The 25,425-nt window shown below is 39.3% G+C and overlaps 3 protein-coding genes across 3 annotated transcripts; 2 read left to right on the top strand and 1 right to left on the bottom strand.

Annotated features, from left to right (window-relative positions):
• The first annotated feature begins 1,165 nt into the window (after positions 1 to 1,165).
• K441DRAFT_652316 (MFS general substrate transporter) lies at positions 1,166 to 4,879 on the top strand. The gene is made up of 19 exons (XM_067647351.1): positions 1,166 to 1,327; positions 1,388 to 1,693; positions 1,778 to 1,803; positions 1,897 to 2,044; positions 2,133 to 2,182; positions 2,248 to 2,269; positions 2,328 to 2,366; positions 2,425 to 2,447; positions 2,501 to 2,542; positions 2,599 to 2,769; positions 2,852 to 3,302; positions 3,355 to 3,403; positions 3,461 to 3,594; positions 3,647 to 3,683; positions 3,730 to 3,897; positions 3,955 to 4,044; positions 4,096 to 4,193; positions 4,255 to 4,340; positions 4,393 to 4,879. Exons 1-19 carry the CDS (start codon positions 1,275 to 1,277, stop codon positions 4,596 to 4,598), a joined length of 2,199 nt encoding a protein of 732 aa, XP_067509498.1. The 5' UTR covers positions 1,166 to 1,274; the 3' UTR covers positions 4,599 to 4,879.
• Positions 4,657 to 6,504, bottom strand: K441DRAFT_165358 (uncharacterized protein). Its single transcript, XM_067640284.1, has 6 exons — positions 6,212 to 6,504; positions 6,062 to 6,146; positions 5,824 to 6,011; positions 5,470 to 5,771; positions 4,979 to 5,416; positions 4,657 to 4,925 (listed from the first exon to the last, which is right to left on the bottom strand). Exons 1-6 carry the CDS (start codon positions 6,348 to 6,350, stop codon positions 4,716 to 4,718), a joined length of 1,362 nt encoding a protein of 453 aa, XP_067509497.1. The 5' UTR covers positions 6,351 to 6,504; the 3' UTR covers positions 4,657 to 4,715.
• Positions 6,505 to 7,341: 837 nt separating this feature from the next.
• On the top strand, positions 7,342 to 10,058 carry K441DRAFT_652315 (kinase-like protein). Its single transcript, XM_067647350.1, has one exon. The coding sequence runs from the start codon at positions 7,371 to 7,373 to the stop codon at positions 9,729 to 9,731; it is 2,361 nt and encodes a 786-aa protein (XP_067509496.1). The 5' UTR covers positions 7,342 to 7,370; the 3' UTR covers positions 9,732 to 10,058.
• The last annotated feature ends 15,367 nt before the right edge of the window (positions 10,059 to 25,425 follow it).

Here is a 25,425-nt window from a genome sequence, read left to right as displayed (position 1 = left end):
AGTTCTGCCAGCCAAGTTCTGCCGTTTTCTGCCAGTACCGTGACAGCTATACACCGCAGTGGCCACTAGCAACTCTTTATCTTTAGAAGACCTAGTAAACAATTTAATCCTGCCTGCCTCTATCCTAAATTTAGTAATATACCTTATACAATAGTATAGGCTGCATTCTGCGGTACAAAAAAGGGCCCTCTACTATTCTGGAATAAGGCAGAATAGGGTAATATTACTATTTAAGGCTTCCTAAATTATATCTATTTAAAGCTTAAAGAATTCTACAACTTTTATAATATTAAGTACGCTATATATTTCCCTAATTACAAACTTAGAACCACCCTAATAATTATATAAATAGACAACGCTACCTACTATAAAGCTTATATTACTATTATCCAATTCCAGGAAGACAATATTAAGTTATTTAATTAGCCAGCAAACAGCCCAGATCTTAACCTAAGTAAGGGCATTTAGAATCAGATAAAGGCTTAAATAGCTTAGTAGAAGCCTTGCCTAACCTTAAAAAAACCAATACAGGCAGCAATTAAATCTACATAGGAGAACCTAGAGGCTTACTTCTTTAAGAACTGGGTTACTTCTATACCTACACGCCTACAGGCAGTAATTAAAGCAGAAGGCTGACCTACCAAGTAGTAGAGGACAGTAGAAAGCTTAGAGGAAGATCAGGGGCTTATAGGAGACATTTGGACACTCATTTAATTGCTAAGGGTTGATTTTAACACTCATTTGGCTACTGTAACTTCAGAAATATTTATATATAGGCAATCTACCATACAATCATTTATTTTGAAAAGCTTTATATATTTTTGATATTGAGGTATTATAAAGCTCGCTGCCAAGACAGGGAACCTCATACTAATCCGTATAAGGGTCTCCGCCTGAGAGGCGTCGCTAGTAAGGCGCTAACCACCGGATGCTGTATATACGAAGGGATGGGTACCGCTAACCTTTTTCCGATGGCTCCATCGGTGACCACGCCCAGCTTTCGCTGATCCTATCGGCGACCACGTTCAACTTTTTCCGGACCATGCTCAGCTGTACCCCGGGATAAGTATCCAGCTCGGTTACGCCGTACCGCCTTACTATTGGCTCATTCAAAACGGGGATCATTCTTAAGTAATCTCATGCCTCGAAGAGCAGACTTTCCACAGCCTTATTGCCTTTTCGCGAAAATTTTTGCTTCTACGACGTAGAGCAGAATTTGCCCATGAAGTGCAGCGACCGTTGTATAACCACTTCGTTTCCTCATAACATCCACCATGTCGGCCTCTCAAACGCCGAATCCGACACACAATGATCCACCAAGGGCACCGTTAGTCAATCCTTCCCTAAATACGAGCGGCTGATTGGTTAACCGTACGGCGCAACATAGTGCCTCCAACCCTTTGGAGGAAATGGAAGATGAGGATATCGAAGAACGTGCCGGGGCATTTTGGACGGAACACAACCTGAAGGATTATGTACCAGAATCCGTTTTTGCGAAAGGGGCAATTGGATTTAAAGATTTGGACGCGACACTCACGAGGATTCGTAACGGCCAAGAGACTGAGGGTTTAACAGAGGATGAGAGACTTTCCTTTAAGAGAGCGAAACCGCCCACTTCGTGGGAACATATTAAAGGGTTAAGCAAGCCTCATAAACTTGTAATGATGACCTGTATCGTTGCAGCCATAACCCAGTAAGCCCTACTGGCAATTTCATTGGCGATTTTGAAGCCGTTTTCCTGTTTAATCTACCACAGATATATACTAATTATTTACAGGGGCTGGGATCAATCTTCTATGAATGGTACGTAAAAAAACAAGATGTTACTCGTGCCGTTCATCGCATCTCAGTATCGACTGTTAGCACTAGCGCAGGGAGCGCTGACTCTGAGAATAGGGGCTAACCTCCGCTGGCCCATTGACTTCAAGATAAAGGGTAGGGGAGGATCCAATTGGATATTTAGTGCAATTCTCGCAGCGCCATTTTTTTCCGCTTCGATAGGCTGTATTTTCTCTGATGCGGTGAACGATAAGCTTGCTGGGAGGTGAGAATTGCAGCAACTACCCCTACGGCGCGCGTCTCGACTAAATTCTTGAGAAAGACTGGCTAATATAGTTGTTCGCTCAACATAGGCGAGGAGCTCTAACAGTGGCGGGCATATTTAGCCTAGCCTCGGTTATCGGTGAGTAGCAAGGTCTACAGTTTTCGATGCGGTTAGAGTTTGCTGACACTGGCAATTTTTGATAGGGGCTGCTTGCACGAGAACTTGGTATGAATACGTTGCTACTCTAATCACACAAAGTTTTAACCTTACGATATTGTCTTAGGCAAGAACTGCTTGCATGTAGACTGCTACTTGGAATCGGGTAAGAATTTAAATTATCGGTATCGAAATTAGATATAATGCATTAACTATTAAATCAGCATGGGAGCGAAGGCATCAGTCGGTGAGCAGCACTATCTTGTGCCCTCGAGGCATAGATTGATTTACATACCCCAGTATCGATATATATCTCCGAGATCTCTCCGGACGAGATAAGAGGTGAGATAAAATGGGAGCGAATCGTAAAGAGAATTGAAAGTTTAACCGGATTCCAGGGATGCTATTAACGTGCTGGCAATTGTTCGATACTTTCGGGATATTCTTAGGATTTGCGGTAAACCGTTTGGTGTATAAACTAAATTCCAGCGATTCAAACTGGCGTATCATGGTTCTGGCGCCAGCCTTCCCAGCATTCATATTCCTCTCCCTTGTTTACTTCTGCGTGGGTAAGGCATTCTCAAAACGCACCTCTCTTTCTCTGCTTTTTATTATATAAGAACCAATAATGATCCGTCTTCCTGGCTATAGAATCCCCTCGATGGTATATCAAACAAAATCGGATTGGAGATGCCCTCGAAGCTTTCATTCATCTCCATAACCTCCCGAGTCCAATTGTGGCCTGTGGCGATCTCTACCTAAGCTGTCTACGATTGAAGGAGGAAATACCATGGCTACTCAGATCCATTGACTATAGGAATAGCAGATCAAACGTTTCGAGTAGTGAGTCCGTTTTGGTTGCTTCTGGAGCTACCAACCACGATAGCAACGGTGTCTCGGTAGACCCTAGAAGCTCCGATGGAGATCGCACTAAGCGAAAAAGCGCCATTGTACCGGAAAGTTTTGGAGCCCGTATATTGTTCGCACTAGAGCTAGTATTTTCGTCGCGATGGCGTATGCAGTCCCAGCGCTCAGACTTCTTTACGCCGACAACTTTTAGGCAGCGTCTACAACTCCTGCGGAAACGAGGAAGGGTTCGCAGGTAAGAGCTAGTGGAAGTCGTCAATCGAAAGGCGAAAGCTGACTCCATCTAGGGCTATGTATGCCAGTGCCGCTGTGATGATAGCGCAGCAGGCTTGTGGAGTGAGTACATACCTAGCCAGCTTGCAAGTACGATTTTTTATTTCTAACTACCCCTAGTTTAATATTTTAGCCTTCCTATCATCAACAATATATGCGGATTCTCTAGGAATACCCGTAGGAGACAGTATCCCTGCACAAACGGAGCGGGAAGTTTTGTCTATGTCGCTGCTAATTGGCGCATTTAATTTCATGTGAGTGAAGTCAGATTATTCATAAGCGGACTTCTACTAAATGGTTCTGTAGTTGCACGTGGGCGGTATTCCCATTGATAGAAAGCAAGGTAGCCGTCCTGTCGCCAAAGATACGTTCCTTACTGACTCCATCAGGGTCGCCGCTTCCTCCTTAATATTTCTTTCCCCGCAATGGCAACACTACTAACTATCTGTGCCATGGTTCTTTTAGCATTTCCACATGACCAGAGTGGTCAAATACAATACCCTGTGCAGTACAATCCCAAGGCGGCATTCAAAGCACTCTCCATTCTATTTACTGCCGTATGAACATCATTTGACCCTGGAGAACTGCAAGCGGGATGCTGACCTTTCTAAAAGGCTTACTCGATCGGAGAGGGACCAGCAGCTTTCGTTGTTAGTGCGGAAGTCTATCCGCTCTTGACCCGTGAGCTTGGAATGAGCTTTGCAGTGAGCCATCCGAAGGGTTTGATTATTAAAGTTACTGAACCCAGACCCTAGGTTCTACTCAACTTCTTCTGCGCTGGTATCTTGTCGATATTTACCATGCCTATGGTAAAGAGTAAAATGCATTTAGAAGGCGTATTCGGTTTATTCGCGTAGGTTCTCGATACCTTGTTTATTCCTTTAAATCATATAGCCCGCTAAAATTTTTGGCAGTGGATTAAACTTGCTTAGTTGGATTGCATGTTTTGTGCTTGTACCGGACACGCATAAGAAAAGCCTCGACAGCATACATGAAATCTGTAGGTTTAGTAGCTGCCAAGTTCATTTTAATTGAAAATAACGGCCCTATAGTCCAGAAGGGAACAAATGTTGCCTTTGAATACCGCATGTATGAGATAAGCTATTACTTGAAGCTTCTTTTGCAGCAAAACCCGGGCCGGAAAATCCCGCTGGACGAGTATCCCGAGCAGACTGACGAGCAACAACTGGAAGGGCAGCAAAGCACAGCTGGAATCGGCAGTACTAATGACATACCGCTCAGACATTTGCAGGAATAGGACTCGTTCTTCAGGGAGATTGGAGGGGCCACGAATCAGCGCCTAAAAAGGGCACTATTTGGTAGACGAACGATTATGAATCTCTATATGTTACAGAAGCAAAGTGTTGTCTCGTTATTATGCCATATCAGATGCACTCTTTTCTGCGATGTCAGTCCTTTTTGCAAGCCTTTTTGTTATGAAACCTGTGCGTGCCTGCCACCTCCAAAAGATGATTGTAATTATAGTTAGCGGGATTGATACACTGAAATAGATCCAAAATTGGGGGGAAACAATAATGCGGTGAGTCTCTAGGTCCTGAACGAAGAAATTCATGCCCATAACAGTCTGCCACTTGTCAATATCCTGTTACAGACAAGAAAGAATCGGACTCAACCTACTGCAATAAACGAAGATGGAAGATAAAATAACGTTACCAAAGTGATTACTCGCACAGTCACTGAATCATCAACGGTTGACTTGGTAAGCTTGAAAACATTTTCGCTCTGCTCCTGAGCAATACTCTGATTTTTCAAGCCTAACGTCTGCGATATCTGTTTGGCGATCCCTTGAGCCCGCCGGACCAAGAATTCCGCGTTTTCGTTGTAGGCAGACAACTCTGTGACAAAATTTATCAACGTATCATTGATGTCCTCCTTTTTTGTATTGAGATGAAAACATCTATTGTTTATTTCCTGCAAATGAGTCAAAATTCTCTCAAAATGTTTGAAGTTTGCATGTAGTGGTTGTAACTCTTGCTCGAGGTGATGAACACGCCGTAATGCTTCGTCGTCGAGGGATAACGGTTCATCGAGGCGCGTTGTCGCGATTTGGTTATACTAGAAATATCAGATAATAGTGCACAAAGCTAACTTATCGTCCGTGCACTTACTTTATCTGCCAGTTCATGATCGAACGGTTCGAAGTAGCACCTCCAGTTAGGGAGGCATGTTGAAAGGAGCATTGGATGTAATAGCATATGGTTGGACAAAACCTCAGACCTCGCGTCTGAATCCCGAATTCCCTCCTTAATTTTTTTCTCAATTGATGAAGAAGGCATTGGAGATAGCATGATCCATGTTGATTGGTTGCTCTCCTTGACGTATTTATGATAAACACCGCTCTGCCTGACGACCCAGGATTCTGCGCCCGCTTTCATCTTAATATCAGCATATCGGTAACTGTAGCAAATTTCTAGAAGCTCCTTAGATTAATACGACTTAATTATGTGAGGAAGAGCTCTTACCCGAAGTTTGTGATGTACGTCGTGTCCGTACTGGACAGCAGAAAGTGTCGTCTGTCTGGATGTTACGGTTTTTAAAACAGCGAATGAGGTCATAAACCTGCAGCATTATACTGTGATGGTTGACCATGCACTCTAGCATATCCTTTGTGACATTGAGCGGACTCCACGAATCTCGCTGGCAGATGAAGCTACGTGCGTGTTTAGCTCAGCGACAGCTGTTACGAGTATTTGGCCTTACAATATCCGAATGCTATCCGCGGAAGGCACATCATTTCTGAAAAACTCCTCTAGTTCCTTTCTCCCAGTAAATCGTCTGTTCCGAACTGCATGTTCATCTTGTTCATGAGTATTGCCTATCGCAGTTGGCATAAGAGTTGCCATCACGCACCTTGATCACGCGTGCCGAAGTCGAGGACATCTACACAAGCATTTGCCCCGCTATCTGTACACGAGGACGCCTCTTTTTCAAATGAGGAAAGGAAATTATTGGCGTTGGTGGCGAGGGATAGGAAATCCGATGAAGGCATTATAGCAGATCACATTTTCAGAATGTAGTAGAATGTGCTCAAATTAATTAATCGCTCTACAAGAGATAGAGGAAGGTTCCAAATCACTTCTACACTCGTTCCTGTTGGATGAGCAATCTTTCTCAGGGCTTTATTGTGAGGTAATCTATTGTCCTGATTCTCGGGGGCCTTGCCGGATAGTTCTGACCGGTGCGAGGCGTTGCAGCCACATATGTAGGCTTAGCGCTGTGGAGTCAATCCCTCGCATCCCTAACCAACCAGTTAGAGTAAGCCGACGCAGACAGGCTTTCAAAGCTAATAATAGGTTCATTTACCTGAGCTCAGCCTTGCAACAATTAGAATAGGAATACAATGTAGGTAATATGTAAGAGCATGACGACTTACTTCAGTGACCTCACGAGGAACCATAAATGACCATGTATTGTTTGTAAGCTATGCACCAGTGAGCTCACGAAAGGCCGACGACAGAATCGAAAAAGGGATACAAACACGAAGCCTAAAGTCTGCTTGGCCTGGGAAAACCTTCTGCAAACAATCCAGTAACTTTGTGTAATCGCTGTAGTAGCGACCGACCAATGTTTGACGAATCATGATGTTGCAACCACAGTTGAGAGATACTTCTCGAGGCGCATTCGTTTCATCTGGTAACCAAAGTGAGCCTCGGAATGCGCCAAAGTTGGCCCAGGCTAGCTTTTCGGCGCTGTAGCGTTTAGTGCAACTATATATGCACCAGGTGGGATTGTAGGCAACCAGGCTACAGGTCGTACGATCGTGGCTATGGCATCATGACCGGCTGCGGCTCTCCTTTCCAATGAAAGAGATCACGTGTTAGTAATTGATTGGTTCATAAAACACAAGGCTGCAACATTGTGCGAACGAACGACTTCACGAATTCGGCGGGNGTAATATCACGTGCTGTACAGCCCCGCATCTCTGTGTTGGCATATTCCAGCCGCATGGAAGCGCTGATGCATATAGAATTGGCGATGGAGGATTTGCCGAGGCAGCTTTTTAATGACGATGGCTGCGGCTCTCCAAGGCGTTCCGCCGATAGTCCGAGAGCTGGCCAGTGAGTTGGAGAAGCAACTTGTCCACAAAGGCGATAGGACGAGAGTATTCCTGCCGGTGGGATCCTTGAGGACCATCCTTGGAGTCAATGAGCTGGAAAGATTAGTTCAGGCATTCATCCCTCAAAATCCTACTCTCGCCGCTAAGCTAGTTAAGAAACTTCGAGGTCCAGATGACGATCCTTCTCAAGGATTACTCGCGGCGGTCGCGACGCTAGTATATTGCAAGGACAGGTTCAGCATCGAGAGGCTGATGAATGGCAACCTCCCTCTACCACCCCTAATGAATAGCCAAATACCCATCGAGTCTACGGAAGCAGAGAGGCTTTTCGGATCTCCGTTCGACAAAAGCTTCACTGACAATCAATACATATTCTCTGCTCTTGTCTTCGTGGAGGGTAAGGACATAGAGTACCTGGGCGACGAGGCTCATTGCCGACTTCCCTACGTCGAAATCCCGCAACCCATTGGGCATGGGGCATCCGGCACTGTATATAAGATCAAGATTGCGAATGGCCATTGGAGGACGGACGATAGAACCATGGTCAATGACTCCCACAAATGGCTTGCCCAGAAGGTATTTCATAAGAGCGAGCAAACAAGCCATGCTACCGATACAGGCAATTTCAGTTCCGAACTGAAGCTGCTTAAGAAAATGAAAAATGCACGGAGATACAACAAGAACATCATGTACCATCTTGGTAGTCTTGAGCTTCATCTTGGAGGCGGTCGCGATCAGAACTATATATTCTTCCCCCTTGCGGAGATGAACCTATGGGATTTCCTCAACAGCGCTTATCGCGACGAGCAACTTGCTCCTGAGACCATGTCAGAGAAGGCGCAACTCGTAGGGAACGCCTGCGACTTGGTCGGTGCTCTAGCATTCATACACGAACAACTGGATACGGACTACGCTATGTATCATTGGGACATCAAACCGGACAATGTCCTTCTTGTAAAGGAAGGCGAGAAGGTGGTCTGGAAACTGGCAGATTTTGGGTTTGCTCACGGGAAGAATCTGCCTGTTCCATCTATGTCATCCTCTGGCTATTTTTTGCAGATTGACCCGCAGGGTTTTAACCAGTTTTCTTCCGCTCGGCCGACTGGAGGTCCGGGAACGTATCAGGCTCCAGAAGTGGACGGTTCTCCTCGGAGCAGGACCGGGTATGAGAGCGACATATGGTCTGTCGGTTGTGTATTAGCTATTCTATACTCATATCTCGACGACGGACCTAGAGGAGTAAATGAATTTTGGGAAAAAAGAAATCGTGGTGGAGACGATGCGGCCCCGGAGGCCGAAATAGACTACTTTTACCGGACCGAGCGTAGTGGACCAGAAACTACTAGGAGGCTCTATGAGGGGGTCACCGAGTGGTTCTCGATTCTTCGTCAAAGAGCGAGACGTAGGAGCGAACACAGGGAGAATAGACACGAAGGCAGATGCGTCGATCTTGCCCTGCGCTATTTGGAGGAGAACACTTTCCTTATTGACAGACAACGACGCAAGAAGACCAAAGCGTCGATGCTTCAAGAGCATCTATGGAAATTACGAGGATTCTACTCAACTGGGACCGAAAAAGTTGCATCCCTCAGATCGTCTTCGACGGACTCAAGTGCTGATGAAGCCACCATCGATTCGGCCTACAACATTTCTCAGGGATCTATGGAACAGAGATCGGACAATGTCACAACATTAGAACCATTCATTACCTGGTCTGGTTTCTCGATCGATCCAAACTTTCACTGCGAGGTTACAACGCTTAGGGGATATGAATCGAGACCAAGAAACTCCTCTGATGGTAGTCCAAGGTCACCACCAACCCCGGCTCAACAGCCTCAGTCACTCGACGAAACCTTCGGAAGAGGGTCTACAAGTAGCGCATCACGTAGTCTACAGCTCAGCGAGGCATCTGCAAGTCGTTGTACGCATCTATGTTCTGCACTCAAGCCTGGGTGCGAAATTGAAAGCATGCTGGATGCCATCCGTGCCGCGAAATATCAGGACCCAGAGCAGCTAAGCCCTCGGTGCCCCGGCTGCGGTTATGCGCCTCTCCATCGCGCGGTGCTGAAGAACAACAAAACGCTCGTAGAGGAATTGATGAGGGACACCAATATCAACCCCAATGAGAAAGACAAAGACGGTCGGACACCTTTCACCCTGTCCATTGCTAATGGCGGGAAGCCACATGCTATACGAGCACTCTTGAAGTACGAGAATGTCATTATCGACAAGGCGAAGTTTGATAAAGTTAAGAATTCGCTGTCCCACGACGTAAAGGATGATATTAAGCGCGAATTGAAAAGGCGGCGATAATGAGCTGAATTCACCTGGCGGGAAAACCGAATTTGTCCTAGTCCATTGCCTAGTCCTTAATTGTACGCAGCCCTATTCCTAGTCCGACTCACTTGGTAAGTTTTTGGGTGCAAGTGCTTAAAATGGCGCAAAGGCTGTGTCATCATTTACACGCGGTCAGGATCCGGGCAGTAACTCTTGGCAGTAACTTTACTGCCCGGATCTCTTGCTAAGTTTCGTTCTGCCGGTGTAAAATCAGTGGCTTAGAGCTTGTTTTTAGTGTTGTAGATCTAGATTTTAGAGCCGTAGATCAATCGATTGGCGTAGAGCCGTTGCATCGTAGTAAAGCTATATCCGAGCAATTTACATCGTGATCCTTGGCATGGTGTTGCACGTGGAAATATATAAGTTCTACAATTGCTTTGATTTGGAGCTAGCCTAACATAATTTGGGGTTGCTCGGTCACTGTAGGAAAGTCGTAATACTTGGCGTGGTGTTGAACTTGGGGTGCCTCTGCCACTGCAGTGGCAGAGACACCCCATATTTATAAGTTTAGATTTTGGATCGCGATCGCCAAAATATACAAAATCTTATTAGGGAACGTAATCCGACCGCCCCCCACCAATATTATTAATATTAATAGCAGACCCTAATCAAGTTGCAGAGGACTCCTTTGTAGACATATTAAGTACAGTATAAGGTAACGGCTTTAATAAAGCATGGTAGTGGATTATACTGAAGCACTATCGATTGGGAACGGTTGCATTTGCCAGAGTCGCCAAACACAGTTGAATAGCTATGTCTCCAGTTAACTCCGAGCCAGTATGCAATTTCCAAACTAGGCTTAGCCTGCCGTGCACTTAATTGCTTAGTCGCATGGGTAGAATAACTGTAGCTTGTGTCTCGAATTGCGATGACCTAAAGTCCTAAGTATTTAGCTACGTAAGGGAGTCGTCGGAATCTTCAGAGTCCTGGCCAGAGGATACTAGTGTAAGGAGACATAATTGAGTGTATAATTGGAACTATCTTGCCGGTATTTGTTGTTACCACGGTTAATAGCGGCATGCAGAGCTGGTTTATAGAGAATGTTGTATTGGTGCAAACACAGAAGCTAGAGGTAAATCGACGTGCAAAAGCAATTTGTTTGGGAGTTGTAAAGGTAAGTTAAACAAGGACTTAAGAGGTAGGGTTACCTAGGGAGAAGAGCAAGTCAGTATTAAGTTAGTAGTAGATGGCAAATAGGTAAACATCCCAGGCGCTTTAATACCGAAGTACTCCGAGACATGCTACCGTACGGTTAGATTATCGTATTCGGTGGGTCCCACTATACTAATTTGTAACTTAGATGTACCGGAAAATGCTACATTGTCTGTGCTGCCGGGATTAGGGCCGAAGGAGGCGATTTGGGGGAGGTCCAATAGACCCGAATCCACTGCGGCAACTTGTTCCTTTCCAGTTCTTTCTTTAAAGCTACAAGATACACCTATTTAGAAGGCCAGAAAGTGTCGTAGTGTTTACCAACTTCCGGCCTGAGCAAGTGTTCGGGAGAGATTGATTGAATAGCTGCCTGCATTACCGTAATCGCGTTCTCATTTCTTAGCTTCTTGTAAGCCTTCTATTTAACTAACTGGGTTTCCTGCGGCGCGGCGGCAGGAGTAACTAAGGTAGGAGCGTCCATTTTGAATAAGAATCTTGGTGTAGAGCGTAGGGAGCCATTGGCACGTATTTATATAGAGTTTGGGTGGCGATTAAGCGGTGTTAATTGACGTGGCGGTGACGTGCACCTCCGTTTAACCGTGCGGCAGCCTGCGGGGCATGCCGGGGTAAGGGGGTATTTGGTGAACATTACATTTATATGGCTTTTACTAGTAAAATAGGTGCCTAAGTAGTGCCTTGGCTACCTTAACCGCTTGCTAAGCCGCCGCTAATCAAAAGATTCGGGCAGTAAAGTTACTGCCAAGAGTTACTGCCCGGATCCTAACCGATTTACACAATGTAAGCCCTTAAACTGTCTCTGTATATTAACCCTACTGTGGCTGCGATAAATGACACACGAATTAATATATGTTAACGTTAACGGCGATAGGTGCGCTAAAAAGAGTATTATATTTTTCGATAGACTTTATATTAAGGAGTTGCTAGGCTTTCCGCATTAGTATACGTAGTAGATAGGATTCATTCGGTTGCAGGAAAGTTAAAGCGATAAGGCAAACTATCCAGGGTAGGGGTGGAGCCATTAGCCAGGTTTCTTCATCGACTAGGATCCGGGCAGTAACTCTTGGCAGTAACTTTACTGCCTAAATCTTTTGATCAGCGGCGGCTTAGCAGGCGGTAGCCACGGCACTACTCGGGCACCTATTTTACTAGTAAAAGCCATACAAACGCAACGTTTACTAATACACCCCCATCCCGGCATGCCCCGCAGGCTGCCGCACGGTTAAACGGAGGGGCACGTACTTTCGTCACCGCCAAGATCAACATCACGTCAATCAACACCGCTTAATCGCCACCCAAGCTCTATATAAATACGTGGCAATAGCTCCCTACACTTTACACTAAGATTCTTATCCAAAATAGACGCTCCTACCTTAGTTACTTCTGCCGCCACGCCTTAGGAAACCCAGTTAGTTAAATAGAAGGCTTACGAGAAGCTAAGAAATAAGAACGCGATTGCGGTAATATAGGTAGCTATTTAATTAAACACTTACTTAAGCCGGAAGCCGGTAAGCACTATAATACTTAAGAGTTAGAAGAATAGGAAAGGAACAAGTTATTACAGTAGATTCGGGTCTATTAGATAAACGACCTCCCCTAAATCGCCTCCCTCGGCCGCTTTCTTAACAGCATAGACAATATAGCATTTTCCAGTATATCTAAGTTATAAATTAGTATTATAGGACTCACCAAATACGATAATATAACCGTACGGTAATATATCTTAGAGTACTTCGGTATTAAAGCGCCTAGGATATTTATTTACTATCTACCACTAACTTAACACTAACTTGCTCTTCTCCCTAGGTAACCCTACCTCTTAAGTCCTTATTTAAATTACCTTTATAACTCCTAAATAAATTACTTTTACGGCTAGGATCTGGGTAGTAACACTTAACAGTAACTTTACTACCTAAATCTTTTAATTAGTAGCAGTTTAGTAGGCGGTTAGGGCAGCTAAGGCACTAGCTTCTTAATTCTAAATCTATAGAAATTAGGTGGAATATATACATAAATATAGAGTCCTGACCGTAGGGTCTATGACTTAATCCTTGACTTATTTAAGCTATATATAAGGTATTTATCTATTACAGTTACGTAAGGGGATATTTTAATTTTTACTATATAATTAGGAGGCGCAGGGCTATAAGGTCACTCTAGGGCTAGTTCTTAACGGTTTTGCTAGTACCTAGCACTTAAACCTGCTAAGGATTTACCCTAAAGTAACTAGATATCCCTAACCGCAAGCCTATAGCTGCAAAACTATCTAACTTGTAGTAGTCGCACTAAAGTAAGGTCTTGGCGGTTTTGCTAGCTCCTAGCACCTATTAAAGAATCGCCTTAAAGTGCTATCTATATATAATGCATACTAAGTACAAGGGATAGTGGGTAGGAAAAGTAAATTAGCTATATCCCTTGCAACGTCAAAATAGGTCCTCAGGTTATCGATAAGAACTAACCAATCAAATTAGCTGGATTCGGTGCCTGTACTTAGAAATTTGTGGGTTTTCCCGCACGGACCACTTACTCTGAGGACCCTGACGTTGCAAGGGATAGTGACTGCGTTTAATATTCGCGAATATTGTAAGAGGTCTTAGCATTATATATTACTAAGATAGACACTGCTAAGCAATATATAGACACTAGTATCTATCTATTATAGTCACGTAAGGGGATATTTTAATTTTTATTATATAATTGGGAGGTATAGGGCTATAAGGTCACTCTAGGGCTAATTTTTAGCAGTTTTGCTAGTACCTAGTACTTAAACCTGTTAAGGATTTACTTTAAAGTAACTAGATGCCCCTAAGCGAAGCTCCTATACCTAATAAGATATTACTAAATTCTGCTATATTTTGCCATATTTTGCCACATTACTAGATTCTGCTATATTCTGCCATATTACTAGATTCTACTAGATTCTGCTACATTACCAGATTCTGCCATCTTCTGTTATATTACCAGATTCTATTATATTTTGCTACCTTATTGCATTCTTCTATATTCTATTATATTATTGCATTTTGCTATAATCTGCAGACCTATTAATGCCTTATCTTAACCTACTACCTAGTAATCCTTATGCTAAGAGTGGTACACTATGCTAGAAGTAAGAGTTAAGGCAATGGGGGTTAGCAGTCTTAGTTTTAATATATAGGCAAAAGGCTTCTAATAACTACTAACCTAGTTACTAAATTTACTAATATAAACACCCTAAATCTTTAGTAAACTGGGCAGCGCCCTAGTAAAAAGAGTGGTTTAAGTACCTACTTAGGTTAATATTAGTAGCTATTAGATAGGAGAAAAGGATCTTATAAATCCCTAAAGAGGTAAAGGGTTTACTATTAAGACTAAATAAGGGGGAGTTAAGGGGTTAAAAGTCCCTATTAAACAGCTTTATTATAGCAGCAACTAAGTATAATAGGCCGCCTACTACTAAAATAGTGACATTAACGCCCTGGTGTTACTTGTCGGCTTTACTCTATTTAAGGCAGAATATTATCCCACTAGGCGTAAAAGTAATATCGTGTTAGGTGGCCTTTCTCGCTAGGAAGGTCATTTGGTTCTTAAGCTCCGCTATAACATATATAATCTTACCTATCTATAAAAATCTAGCAAATGCAAGGGTGAATGCGGCATTGGTATTAATATTTAGTAGTAATAGGTTATATATTACTACCTGGGCAAAAATATCCCTAGTAATAGGCTGCTTATCCTTTTTTACTAAGGGAGAGATAGCGGCTGCTTTAGTAAGTAATTAGTGTACTATAGGATCCTTCAATACTATAATTAAGATGCTATAATCTATACAATGTAAGTAAATTGCAGAGATATAGGCTTATAAGGTTTTAGCCTTAAGCCTGCCTATTTATAGCTAGGAGGTGCTAAACACGTAGCAGGTAATCCATTTACCTAATTTATATAGCTTAGCCAGGTAGGGAAAGACTCCTTTAAATATATAGTATAACTCCTAGCTGTTAACTGCTAAGGAATAGTTTTTATAGATTACTAATATAAGGCCATACTAGAGAAGGAGTGCGTAGAGGTTAAATGGCGCATTAATATTATCTTTAAAGTTTATAGGCGGTTGTAAGTAGTTTATTGGGTTTATAGCACCTAGTTAAAACTTATTAGCTTTAGTAGTAGTAAATTAAAGGCCTAATATGGGCAGAACTAATGGATAGCTACAGCCTGGAATTAAGATAGTATATTAGCTAAGCTAATTAAATCACTTAGGATTTACTTTGCGGATATTATAGTATTATAAGCTATAGCAGCTAGCATAATCTTATAAATTGATTTGTTTGCTATACTATAAAGAATAGTCTTTTTAATACCCTAGTAAACCACTATACTATTAGTGTAAATAGATAGCGTGCTATGCTGCCAGTTAATAGACTATAGATTAAATGCGTAAGCAATAGCATATATCTCTTTTGGATTGATATAATCTACTTATTAACTAGGCTTAGGCAATATGCTAAATACCTAAGATTAAGGGAGATTGGTAATATACCACTGCCAGTTATTTTTATATTTAAATTCCTTAAAGAAGTAAAAGCCGCCAAACCAAAACTGGGTAGAGGTATTAGTAAAGATATAAATATAGGCACGCCTAATATTGTTAAAAAACAATACCCTATTGCTTATAGTAAGTAGGTTAAGCCAAACATATAAGTTATTTTACAACTTAGTGCTGAATTGCCTAGGTTTATACTTATTTACTAAAGTCTTTAGCTAAGTAGTAATAAAGACCTAGAGGGATCTAGAGTAAGATCAACTAAGCTTAATTATATAGGTGTACTATACAAGGTAGCCTATAAGCTGCTAGGCTTAAAGGAATAATAATAAGCCGTATTAAAGTACGGTAGTGACCTTCTTAATAATATATAATTGTTTCTGTGGTGATAATTAAGTTTGCATTTATACAGTGTTAATAGTATATTTTAAAACTTTAACAATAGTTCCCGCTGTATTTTTAAAGCTATTTTAAAGGATATCTAGAGAGTTAGTAATAGAGATATAAGTCTGGGTAACAGCCGCTAAATTATTTAGGTTGGTAAGAATAAAAATAAAGTCATTTAGGTAGTGTTTTAACTTATAAAGTAGTTGTAAATAAAGTATCTAATACAGGCCTTTTATAAAGAGGTTAAATATAAGCGGTGCAGTTTAAAGACTAAAGGATAGGCAGTATTTTTAGTAAGTAATACCTTCCTAGGAAAAGCCTATTAATGTTCTTGCCCTATAGGATAGGGGGACTATATAGAACATGTCTTTAATATTTCTCTTAAGTAGTAAATATCCACGGCCTGCAAAAATAACATAGGCCTAAATAGCGGTAACTGTAGTGTATATTAGTACTCTATATTCTTTTAAGATTGCGTTATTAACTAAAGATACTAAAAAAAAAAAGAGATTATAAATTTAGTAGTATCTTCTGTCTGATTTTGGCACTAGGCTAAGAGGTAAAACTATAATAGGCCCTATCGCGATTCTAATATGTCCTTTTATAAGGTCTAATATTATCTTTATAAAGATAAGGTCAGCATTACCCTAAGAGAAGTTATAGTTCCTATAAGATTTTAGGGTAAGGATAGATTTAGCTCCTATCTTATAGCTATAGGTTAGGATGCCTACTAAAATGGCTAGTAGATTGCCTAAGTAGTTAGATAAAAGAGAGTACTATACTAAGATCCTTAGGGGTAATAGAGAGTGGTAAAAAGTCTTTACCTTTATAAAAGTAGGGAATAATAGTGACATATTAAGCCTAGGTCCTAGGCGTGTAATTAAAGTTAATATTATAATTAGGCTAGACCCTACTTTATAAGGTTTGCCTTGCTATTCCTAGGTACAAGCTTTAAATAATACGGCGTGATCTTTACTACACTTTAAGCACTTATACAGGTATTTATAAGCTGTATTATTACAGCCTTTACTATTAAACTTATAATAGGTATAGGAGGTATAGGAGGTATTTAACCTAGGTCTCTTTAAGGCGGCAAAGCTAATAGTACTAGATATTATAAGATATAGTACTGTATATTAGGCTAGCATTTGCCAATTGGCAGACTTTAATTGGCTATTAGTTATTATAAAGGTATAATAGTTAAGTACTAGATCGAGTATATAACCTACTTAGATATACTAAATAGATAAGGTGCAAATTATTTTTATCTAAAGAAGCATGCTAGCAATAAGGTCTGGCGGGCATATATAGAGGGTGCCAGTAATAACTATATAGTTAGTAAAGCCTTTAAACCAGACACCTTTATCTGTAAATAGCTTCCTATTAATTTTTACCTTCCTTATAACTAGGGTACTATTCTTAATCTATATCTTATTAGCAATCTTAATCCAAACAGTATAGACTTAAAGGTAGGCAAGGTTTACTAGATTAAAAGTGCCTTTAAAAATATCTAGGTAATCCCTTTTTGTAACGCTAGGAAGGTAGAGTTTAAACAACTTTACGCTAAGGGGGAGAGGCTTACTAAGGTCATTAGTTGTAGTAGCTATTACGGTAGCTTGTAAGGCCAAAGCGGCTAAGCCTAACTGTAATTAAGCCATTTAAACCTGGTGGTATTTATGCTGGCAAGCCTCCTCTACTAGGCAGGCTTTGCGCTTCCTTAAGGTTAGTCTAGTTAATATAGAGGTTAAGACGAGGTTTATTAATATTCCGTTCTAAGAACCTTTATTCTCACTTGCAGAAAGGTTCGGATTTTTTAGGGGCTTGGCGCCCACAAAAAAAAACCCAAATTTAATTAATTTGAAGCTAACTACCTATAGATCAACCACGAAGTCTTTGGTAGGTCTAGATAATATCTAGAATAGTAATATATACTAAGGCTGTCGTGTTGCAGGTCTCATTTTACCGTACCTTACCGCCGCCGTTATGCCGTCACGCGTTCCTGCCGATATTGCTCACAGTATCGAAAGCAACTACTTTAGCTTTATAAAACCTATTTATATAGTCACTAGCCATCCAGAAGTTGCTCGATCTACTGTCTATTTGCTTTGTAAAAATTTAAAAGAGCACGGAGCTGCCTATCTCACTGTATAAGCACTACCTCTATCTGGAAGAACTCGATTAATTACACCTGCTATAGAGGACGACGTCGTTAAGTTGCTTATGCGTGCGCCTACTTACTACCTTGACGAAATACGACACCAGATCCTTATGAATCATAATATATAGGTGTCGGTATCACTTCCGGTGATACGTATTGCTATTGCAATAGTGTAGGGGTGGTAACTAATTTAATTGATGCTTGATTGATTCTCCTATTCTATAGGTGGAATTTGGTGGATTTCCTGAGCTCGCTTAGCTCACGTGATCGCGTGCAACTGTATTGCGAAACCTTGTTCAGACACTGGGGGCATTTAGTTTTGTGATGGTGCTTAAGCGCACTACCTGCTAAATTCTGCCAGATTCTGCCAGGTTCCATTAAGTTCTGCTAAATTCTGCCATATTCCACTAAATTCTATCATGTTCTGCCAAATTCTGCTAAATTCTGCTATGTTGCTGAAGTGACTAATTACGATTTTCTATCCCCGGGATGGAAAATTGCTATTGGCTCGCTTACTACTAGCGCCTTAGCAATTAGCCTTATATCTTTGCATCTTCTCCTTTCTTTACCTACTTGGTGACCTGTAGCTTAATTATATTCGTATTAATTAGGTCCTTTAACGCCTAGTAAGGCTTTAATTTTATTATAGCGTCTATAGGATTACTGCCTTTATTAATCCATTTAATTTCTACTATCTCTCTTCTTTTATATAATTGTTGTAGATATATTAGGTTAACTATAAGTCGTTTTTCTTATATTATCCTAAGTTTAACTAAGCAATTATATAGAGATTTTAAATTAGTATAAAGGATAACCGGTAGTTATTTAAGTTATAGGATTTTCTTAATAGTTGCTTTAATCGCAGCTTTAGTGTCAAATCTGTATGCTATTCTATATAGTTTAGATGCTAAGATACTTTATATAACCCGCTTACATTTAATAGATAACCAGTGGAGGATATTAGCCTTATTATCTTTATTTATAAGTGTAATAACAAAGCCAATTTAGGATAAGAGGTTATAGTTATTAGCAAAGGATAAGTCTATAAAAATTATTAGTTTAAGAGAGTCTTTACTAGTATTAAGTTATATAAAATAAAGCCCTCTTAAGGGGTTATTAATCTGCCACTATAGCCGCTTATTAAGCTGCTTCGCGTGCTCCTCTTTTAGATTAATAACTTATGTTATAAATAAGAAATTAAAGGCAGCTTCTAGTTAGTAGACTATAGCGATATAGGCTCCTCTTACTCTCTAAGCAACGTACTAGTCCTTTAGTGTAACTGCCTTACGGACTTCCCCTCTAGAGCTAGTTAGGTCTATAGCCTTTATAGTAATTAACTTTAGGTTCTAGTATTAATGTTCCTAGGTAAGGGCTATTAAATCCTTTTCTTACTTAATATAGCCTCTATTAAACTTAATTGGGGTATTTAGTATAAGCTTCTCTCTTTTTTTTATTAGGAACTTTGCCTCCTAAAGCCTAACTTCTTTAGCCTCTATAAAGGTTTTATTAGTAAGGAATAGTATATTATTAGTCTATAATCCTATAATTCTAAAGCCGTTGTTAGTTATATATAATAAGTAGGGGTTATATATTAACTGGTTTATCCATAGCTTGTTAAGGTAGTAATAGTAGTATATATTAAACTAATAGTTACCCGCTTCCGGGATACTATAAAGTAGTTTAATAACTCTTAAAATTAATCTATTCTTTAGTCTAAGTTCTAGTAGCGGGCGTATAAAGAAGTCTCTATTTAGGTGGGTACTGGACTATACGTAAGCTTATAAGATATTACATAAGTATAAAGAAGCTAGTCTTCTTTTATTTCCCTATAGGGTTGCTATAAGTACTAGGATAATTCTCTAGCTAATATATTAAATAGTTAGTAATTATATTAAAACTAGGTCTTTGCTAGAGTTATTATAGGCTTATATAACTAGTCTAGACTTCTTAAAGGCCTTATTTATTCCGGCGTTCTTAATCTTATTAATAAATTAGGAGTTAAAGATTTTAACTCCTTCTAGGACGTCTGCTGTATTAATAAACTTAAAGACGCCTTTTTTAAGTAAACCGTTTATCTCCTTACGTTAAGACTCTATAAATGGCGGTAAGGTACACTTAAAGGTTTCGTTAGGCTGTTGTTAATAAATATTAATATATTTGCAATGTTTTGCTAGGACTTTATTAGCGATCATTATATCTATTTTAATCTTTAGAGGGGTATACTAGCTGCTAGTTCCTTAGTTAGTTCCTTAGTTAGTTCCTTAGTTAGTTCTTTAGTTAGTTCTTCCTTTAGTTCCTTATTAGGTTCTTCTAGTTTAGATTATAGGTATAGCTTTACTGCTATAGTTCTAAAATCGGTAGGTCTACTAGAGAGCTATACCTTACATATTTCTCCGTTAATTCTAAGTAACTTAAATAGGCTAGTCCATCTACCGCTCTATCTAGTATTACCTTTGCGCTATACAAGTACTTTTAAGTTAAGGGGGAGGTTGTGGATTATAGTAATAGATGGACCGTTTTATTAGTTTAGTATATTATTAACTTACTTCTTTACCCTAATCCTTATAATCTCCTCTATTGCCTTCTTTATAGCTACCGCTTATTGTGTAATAGAGGGTGCTAGTAGGTTAAGTTTGCTTATTTAAGGGTAGGTACTAAAGATAAGTAGTATTAGGACTAAGCCGTCTAGGCTAGCTATATTATTGGCGGCTTTTACTACTATTTGCAGAGCTAATTCCTTAGCTATTCCTAAGTTTTATAGCTCCTCTATAATTATCTAGTATACTTAGCGTAGGGTTAGATAAGCTCTTTCTATTATTCTAATAAACTAGTAAGCTTTTACTAGAACACTCTTAGTTAATATAGCTATTACTATAGCGTGTTATTAGAACTCCTTACTTATAAAGTTCTTCCCGGCATTATAGGTAATATAGTTAGGTGGTCTAATATAGGTATTAATTTAGCATAGTTGTAGGGTATCCTAGGTATACTTTACAGAGACATTATATAGCTATCTCGCGGCTTAAAATCTGGTAGCTTTATTAATAATATAGAGGATAGGGTTTCTATTAATATACATAATATTAATAAAAATAGAATAGTTAAAGTTAGAATCTTGGTCTTTTTATAATATAAACTTAAACCATCTAGGGGATTTGCTGTGTTTCTAGCAGTAGGAATAGTACTTAGTAAGGTAGTTAATAACCTGCTTATTAATATTATTATAGCTAGAGCGTTCTAGTACTTTATATAGTTTATCTACCAATGGATATCCAAAGCGGCGGTAGAGTTAGCGGAGTTTAGTAGTAGTTAGGTAGCAGGGGTTTTAATTAAATAAGTAGGTTATAAATAACCGTAGTAACTCTTTTTATAATAAGAAGGGGTAACTAAATTAGCGAACTATTAGTACTAATTTTATTGGGGTAACTAGGACGTTTTTAAGGTTATTATAATAGACCTTTAGTATATCCATATCTACAAGATATAGTAGGAAGGGTATATTAGCCTTTATAATATAAAACTTAATATTGCTAACTAGTGTATTAACTATAACGGAGCTAATAGAAGGGGTAGAGCTAATACTAAACTAGACGTTAATAGCGCCGGCCTTTAAGGTATTAATAATGGTATTATAGGTCTTTCTATATACGAGGTATTATCCGTAACCTACTATTAATCTCTTTAAAGCTCTAGTGTTAATTATTACTCTATAGAACTCGTTAGAGGTATATTAGCTAGTAGTAACATAGGCAAATAGGTCTAAGTCGTTGTAGTAAGTAGTTAGGTTAGTGCCGGTAATTATATAGGTAAAGGATTAGTCCGCTAAGTTAGTTATAGTATTAATAGCTCCTTCGTGCTATATTATTTTAAAAGAGGTAAGGAATAATTTAGTTTATTCCTAAATTAGGGATACTAGTAGTAACTTAATATTAATTATAAGAGCTTTTATTACGTTATTAATAGATTCTAAATTAAGTTTATTATTATAATCTATTCCCTTATACTTAGTAATATATTACTTAGCGTGTCTATTAAAGCAGCAGTTAAATCTATCCTTAAACTTCTTCTTTAATTTATCGCGTTCTTCTCTTAAGTGTTTAGATAACTAGTAACCTTCCTTATAGCAGATAAAGTAGCGCTTTTTAGGTAGTATATATTAGTTAAGTGGTCTATTATATAGTTAAAATAGTAGTTGGGGGTACTGCTTATAGTAACAGCAGTTAGTAAAGAAGGCTTAGGGGTTCTTATTATTTAACTTTTTAAAAGTTGTAATAGAAGATTATAGGTTATTAATTAAGCCAGTTAGGCTATTAGAAGGTTTAAAGCAGGTATATTAATAAGCTAGTAGCTCCTAACAAGCGTTAATAAGTTTATTATCGAGGAACTTATTAGTATATAAGTCTAGGTTAAGACTATACTAGAGGTGTCTTAGTTCTTTAATAAGCAATTATAGGCAGTCTAGGGTTGGTTTTCTAGTATTCTTGCCTTTGCTTATTATAGACCTTAGGGTTATTAAGTTCTATTACCCTAGTATACCACGCCTATACTTAGGTCCCTTAAAGTAGTTGCGTATGGCGTTATAGATTTGGTTAAATAAAAGGGCTAGACTAACATTCTTAAGGTTAGTATAGTAGTGGTTAAGTGCTAGGCCGCGTAACATTATAGGGTAGGCTTTAACTTTGGCTTCTTAGGGTACATCAGCTCTACTATAGAGGTTATAGAAGATGGTAAGTTTAAAGTTAAAATTATTATCTTCTCTACTGTACTTGTTGTCTTCCGTATATATTTTTATAAGGTTTATTAACTCCTTGCCAAAACCCTAGTTTTAGTTCTATCCGGATAGTCCTATTATTGTTGGTAGATTAATATAAGGTTGGTTTTATTATATTAGCGAGGTAGGTTATATAGGTAGTATTATAGGTAGGACAGGGTTTATAGGTGGTATCGTAAGTAGGGTAGGGTTTATAGTTAGTGAGGTTAAGGTTAGGGTTTTAATAGTACTAGTACTAGTAAAGTTATTCTTAAGAAGGTAGTTAATTTATCCTAAATTAAACTTCCCTTTAGTTACTATATACTCCTTAATCTTAAGCTTAGTCTATTCTTTAGGATCCTCTTCTTGTAAGGTATTAAAGAGTAACTATAGGACTGTAATATATCTGTTCTTCTTAACCTATACTCTATAAACTTAAAGGAAGTATTGGAGGTTATAAATAGTTGTTTAGTTGCAATTCTTAAAGACTTCTAGTATAAAGGTATTAAAGTTATTACGGTAGAGCTCCTATAGGTTATTATCTGTTATATTATAAAATCCATATTCTATAATCTTATGCTATATAAATTTACTAATTTCTCCTTTATTAATATCTTTAGACTATACATTAAGCCCTTTGCTCTATCTCCTCTATCCTTCTCTAACTTGTGCCCTAACGTTTAATATATTAATTCTTGTCTTGTAACTCTTATTAAGTTTAATTTTAGGTTCTAAACGCGTAATAAACGCGAATTAATATAAATGCGTAATAGACGCGAACTAAGGGCCTATTAAAAGGGTTAGTTCCTTAAGTACCTAAAGCCTTTTAGAGGGCCTAATACTCCTTATTAGGTTTAATTTTGGGTTCTAAACGCGTAGTAGATACGGACTAAGGGCCTATTAAATAGGGGTTGGTTCCTTAAGTACCTAATACCTTTAGAGTGCGTAATAGACGCGAACTAAGGGCCTATTAGATAGGGGTTGGTTCTTTAAGTACCTAAAGGCTGTATATAAAGAATTAAGGGCCTCTTAAGAAGAGGGGTTGACTTTTTAAATATATGTCGACTAATACTCCTTAGCAAACGGGGTCGGTAGAGGCCTATAGCAGAGACTAATTAAGCTTGTCTTTTTTTGTAGGTAGTACGTCTTCTAATCTATAATTACTGATTAGTGTCAGTATTACTTCCAGTGATACGTATTGCTATTGCAATAGTATAGGGGTAGTAACTGATTTAATTAATACTTAATTGATTCTCCTATTCTATAGGTGGAATTTAGTGGAATTCCTAAGCTCGCTTAGCTCACGTAATCGCGTGCAACTGTATTGCGAAACCTTATTTAGACAATAGGTATTAGAATTAACTATCTGTTATACAATTAAGCGTATAGATTTTACCTAAAAGGTCGCTTAGTGAGTTATAAGCTAGCGCGATAAAGGAAAACGCTTGTAGTACTATATTAATATAGCTGCTTTTACTAAGGACTAGCTAGTATACGTAGATAAGAGCGCTGTAAACAAAAGGACCTTATTAAGGAAGTACGGCTTTACACTAAGAGGCCTACTAGCAATCAACGTATAGCTACTTAGGCGTAGCACCCGCTAGAGCATACTGCCAGCACTTACTATCACGGGCTACCTTAATAGGACGCTTATTGTTCAAGGCTTAGTTACCGGCGATATATTCTTATAGTAGCTTAGGGAGGTAGTTTTTCCTTAGTATACACCTTTTCCAGGGCCCTAATTAGTTATAGTGATGGATAACTACCGTACGCATCACATTGCGGTAAGTATAGATTTAGTCTCTATAGAGCTTTACCTAATTTATATTTAGGGCGTCCTTAAAGCTTACAATAAGTTTAACATCCTTCTTCTATACCTCCCCCCCGATTATAATCTAATTAAGCCGTCTTTCCACTTATTAAAGCAGTGGCAACGCCGCCATGCCTCTATATCACCTATATATAGAGAGGATTAATATATAGAGAAGTTTAAAGCCTTCTTATTTGCATTAGTAAGGGAGTTCGGCCATAGAGTTAATTAGCGGCCACTTTTTCGGCAGGCAGGTGTTCGTGTAAATAAGAATTAGGTATGTAGTAGAGCCTTTATAATACGGGTTATATTAGGAAGCTGTTTGGTAGTAATATAGGGTATAATATTAGGTAGGCTATTAGGAGGGACTCAATCGGCCAAAGGCTTTACTACCTTCTGCATTAACGCTTTGCCCTTATTCTAATGCTTAGATAACGTGGCTCCCGGGGTTTTGCACGAGCCCTGAGTTTTGCACGAACTAGTAGACCGCTTCCCTTTTTAAGCTAATGGGTTTCCTAAAGTAGAATATTGCCGCATCTGAACTTTGAACATTAAACATTAACTTTTAAATTTATTATTAAACAACAGCTATGCCGTTTAAACCTTATATATTAAATATAAAAGACTACTTATAAGCTGCTTAAATAGCCTAGTAAACTGGCGGCTTTTATTATAGCCTAGAAGCCTGCGTAAAGGCCTATAAAGTCCTTTTTTTTTACTATTGGTCGCAAAAAATCAGAAGCTCGCCCAAAGCCGAATGTCGCGTATTACCCCCTATCAAAACAATACACCTACTATAACTTTACCAATACAGCTTTATATTTTATAAATAGGGCCTTATTTTATAGCCCTTTACTAAAGCTATAAAACTAGCCC

The sequence above is a fragment of the Cenococcum geophilum genome (assembly GCF_001692895.1).
Source record: "Cenococcum geophilum 1.58 unplaced genomic scaffold K441scaffold_3, whole genome shotgun sequence".
Classification (NCBI taxonomy): Eukaryota; Fungi; Ascomycota; class Dothideomycetes; order Gloniales; family Gloniaceae; genus Cenococcum; species Cenococcum geophilum.
Note: the sequence above shows the minus strand (reverse complement) of the source record. Positions and strands in the feature narration are given on the sequence as shown.

What these genes read in the sequence shown, in the direction of transcription:
- K441DRAFT_652316 (XM_067647351.1), top strand. Translation starts at nt 1,275, where the DNA reads ATGTCGGCCTCTCAAACGCCGAATCCGACACACAATGATCCACCAAGG. An exon ending in AACGATAAGCTTGCTGGGAG is followed by an intron (nt 2,045 to 2,132) that starts GTGAGAATTGCA and finishes CGCTCAACATAG; the next exon opens with GCGAGGAGCTCTAACAGTGG. An exon ending in TCTCCATTCTATTTACTGCC is followed by an intron (nt 3,898 to 3,954) that starts GTATGAACATCA and finishes CCTTTCTAAAAG; the next exon opens with GCTTACTCGATCGGAGAGGG.
- K441DRAFT_165358 (XM_067640284.1), bottom strand. Translation starts at nt 6,350, where the DNA reads ATGCCTTCATCGGATTTCCTATCCCTCGCCACCAACGCCAATAATTTC. An exon ending in GCGGATAGCATTCGGATATT is followed by an intron (nt 6,012 to 6,061) that starts GTAAGGCCAAAT and finishes ACACGCACGTAG; the next exon opens with CTTCATCTGCCAGCGAGATT. An exon ending in TTCCATCTTCGTTTATTGCA is followed by an intron (nt 4,926 to 4,978) that starts GTAGGTTGAGTC and finishes GACAAGTGGCAG; the next exon opens with ACTGTTATGGGCATGAATTT.
- K441DRAFT_652315 (XM_067647350.1), top strand. Translation starts at nt 7,371, where the DNA reads ATGGCTGCGGCTCTCCAAGGCGTTCCGCCGATAGTCCGAGAGCTGGCC.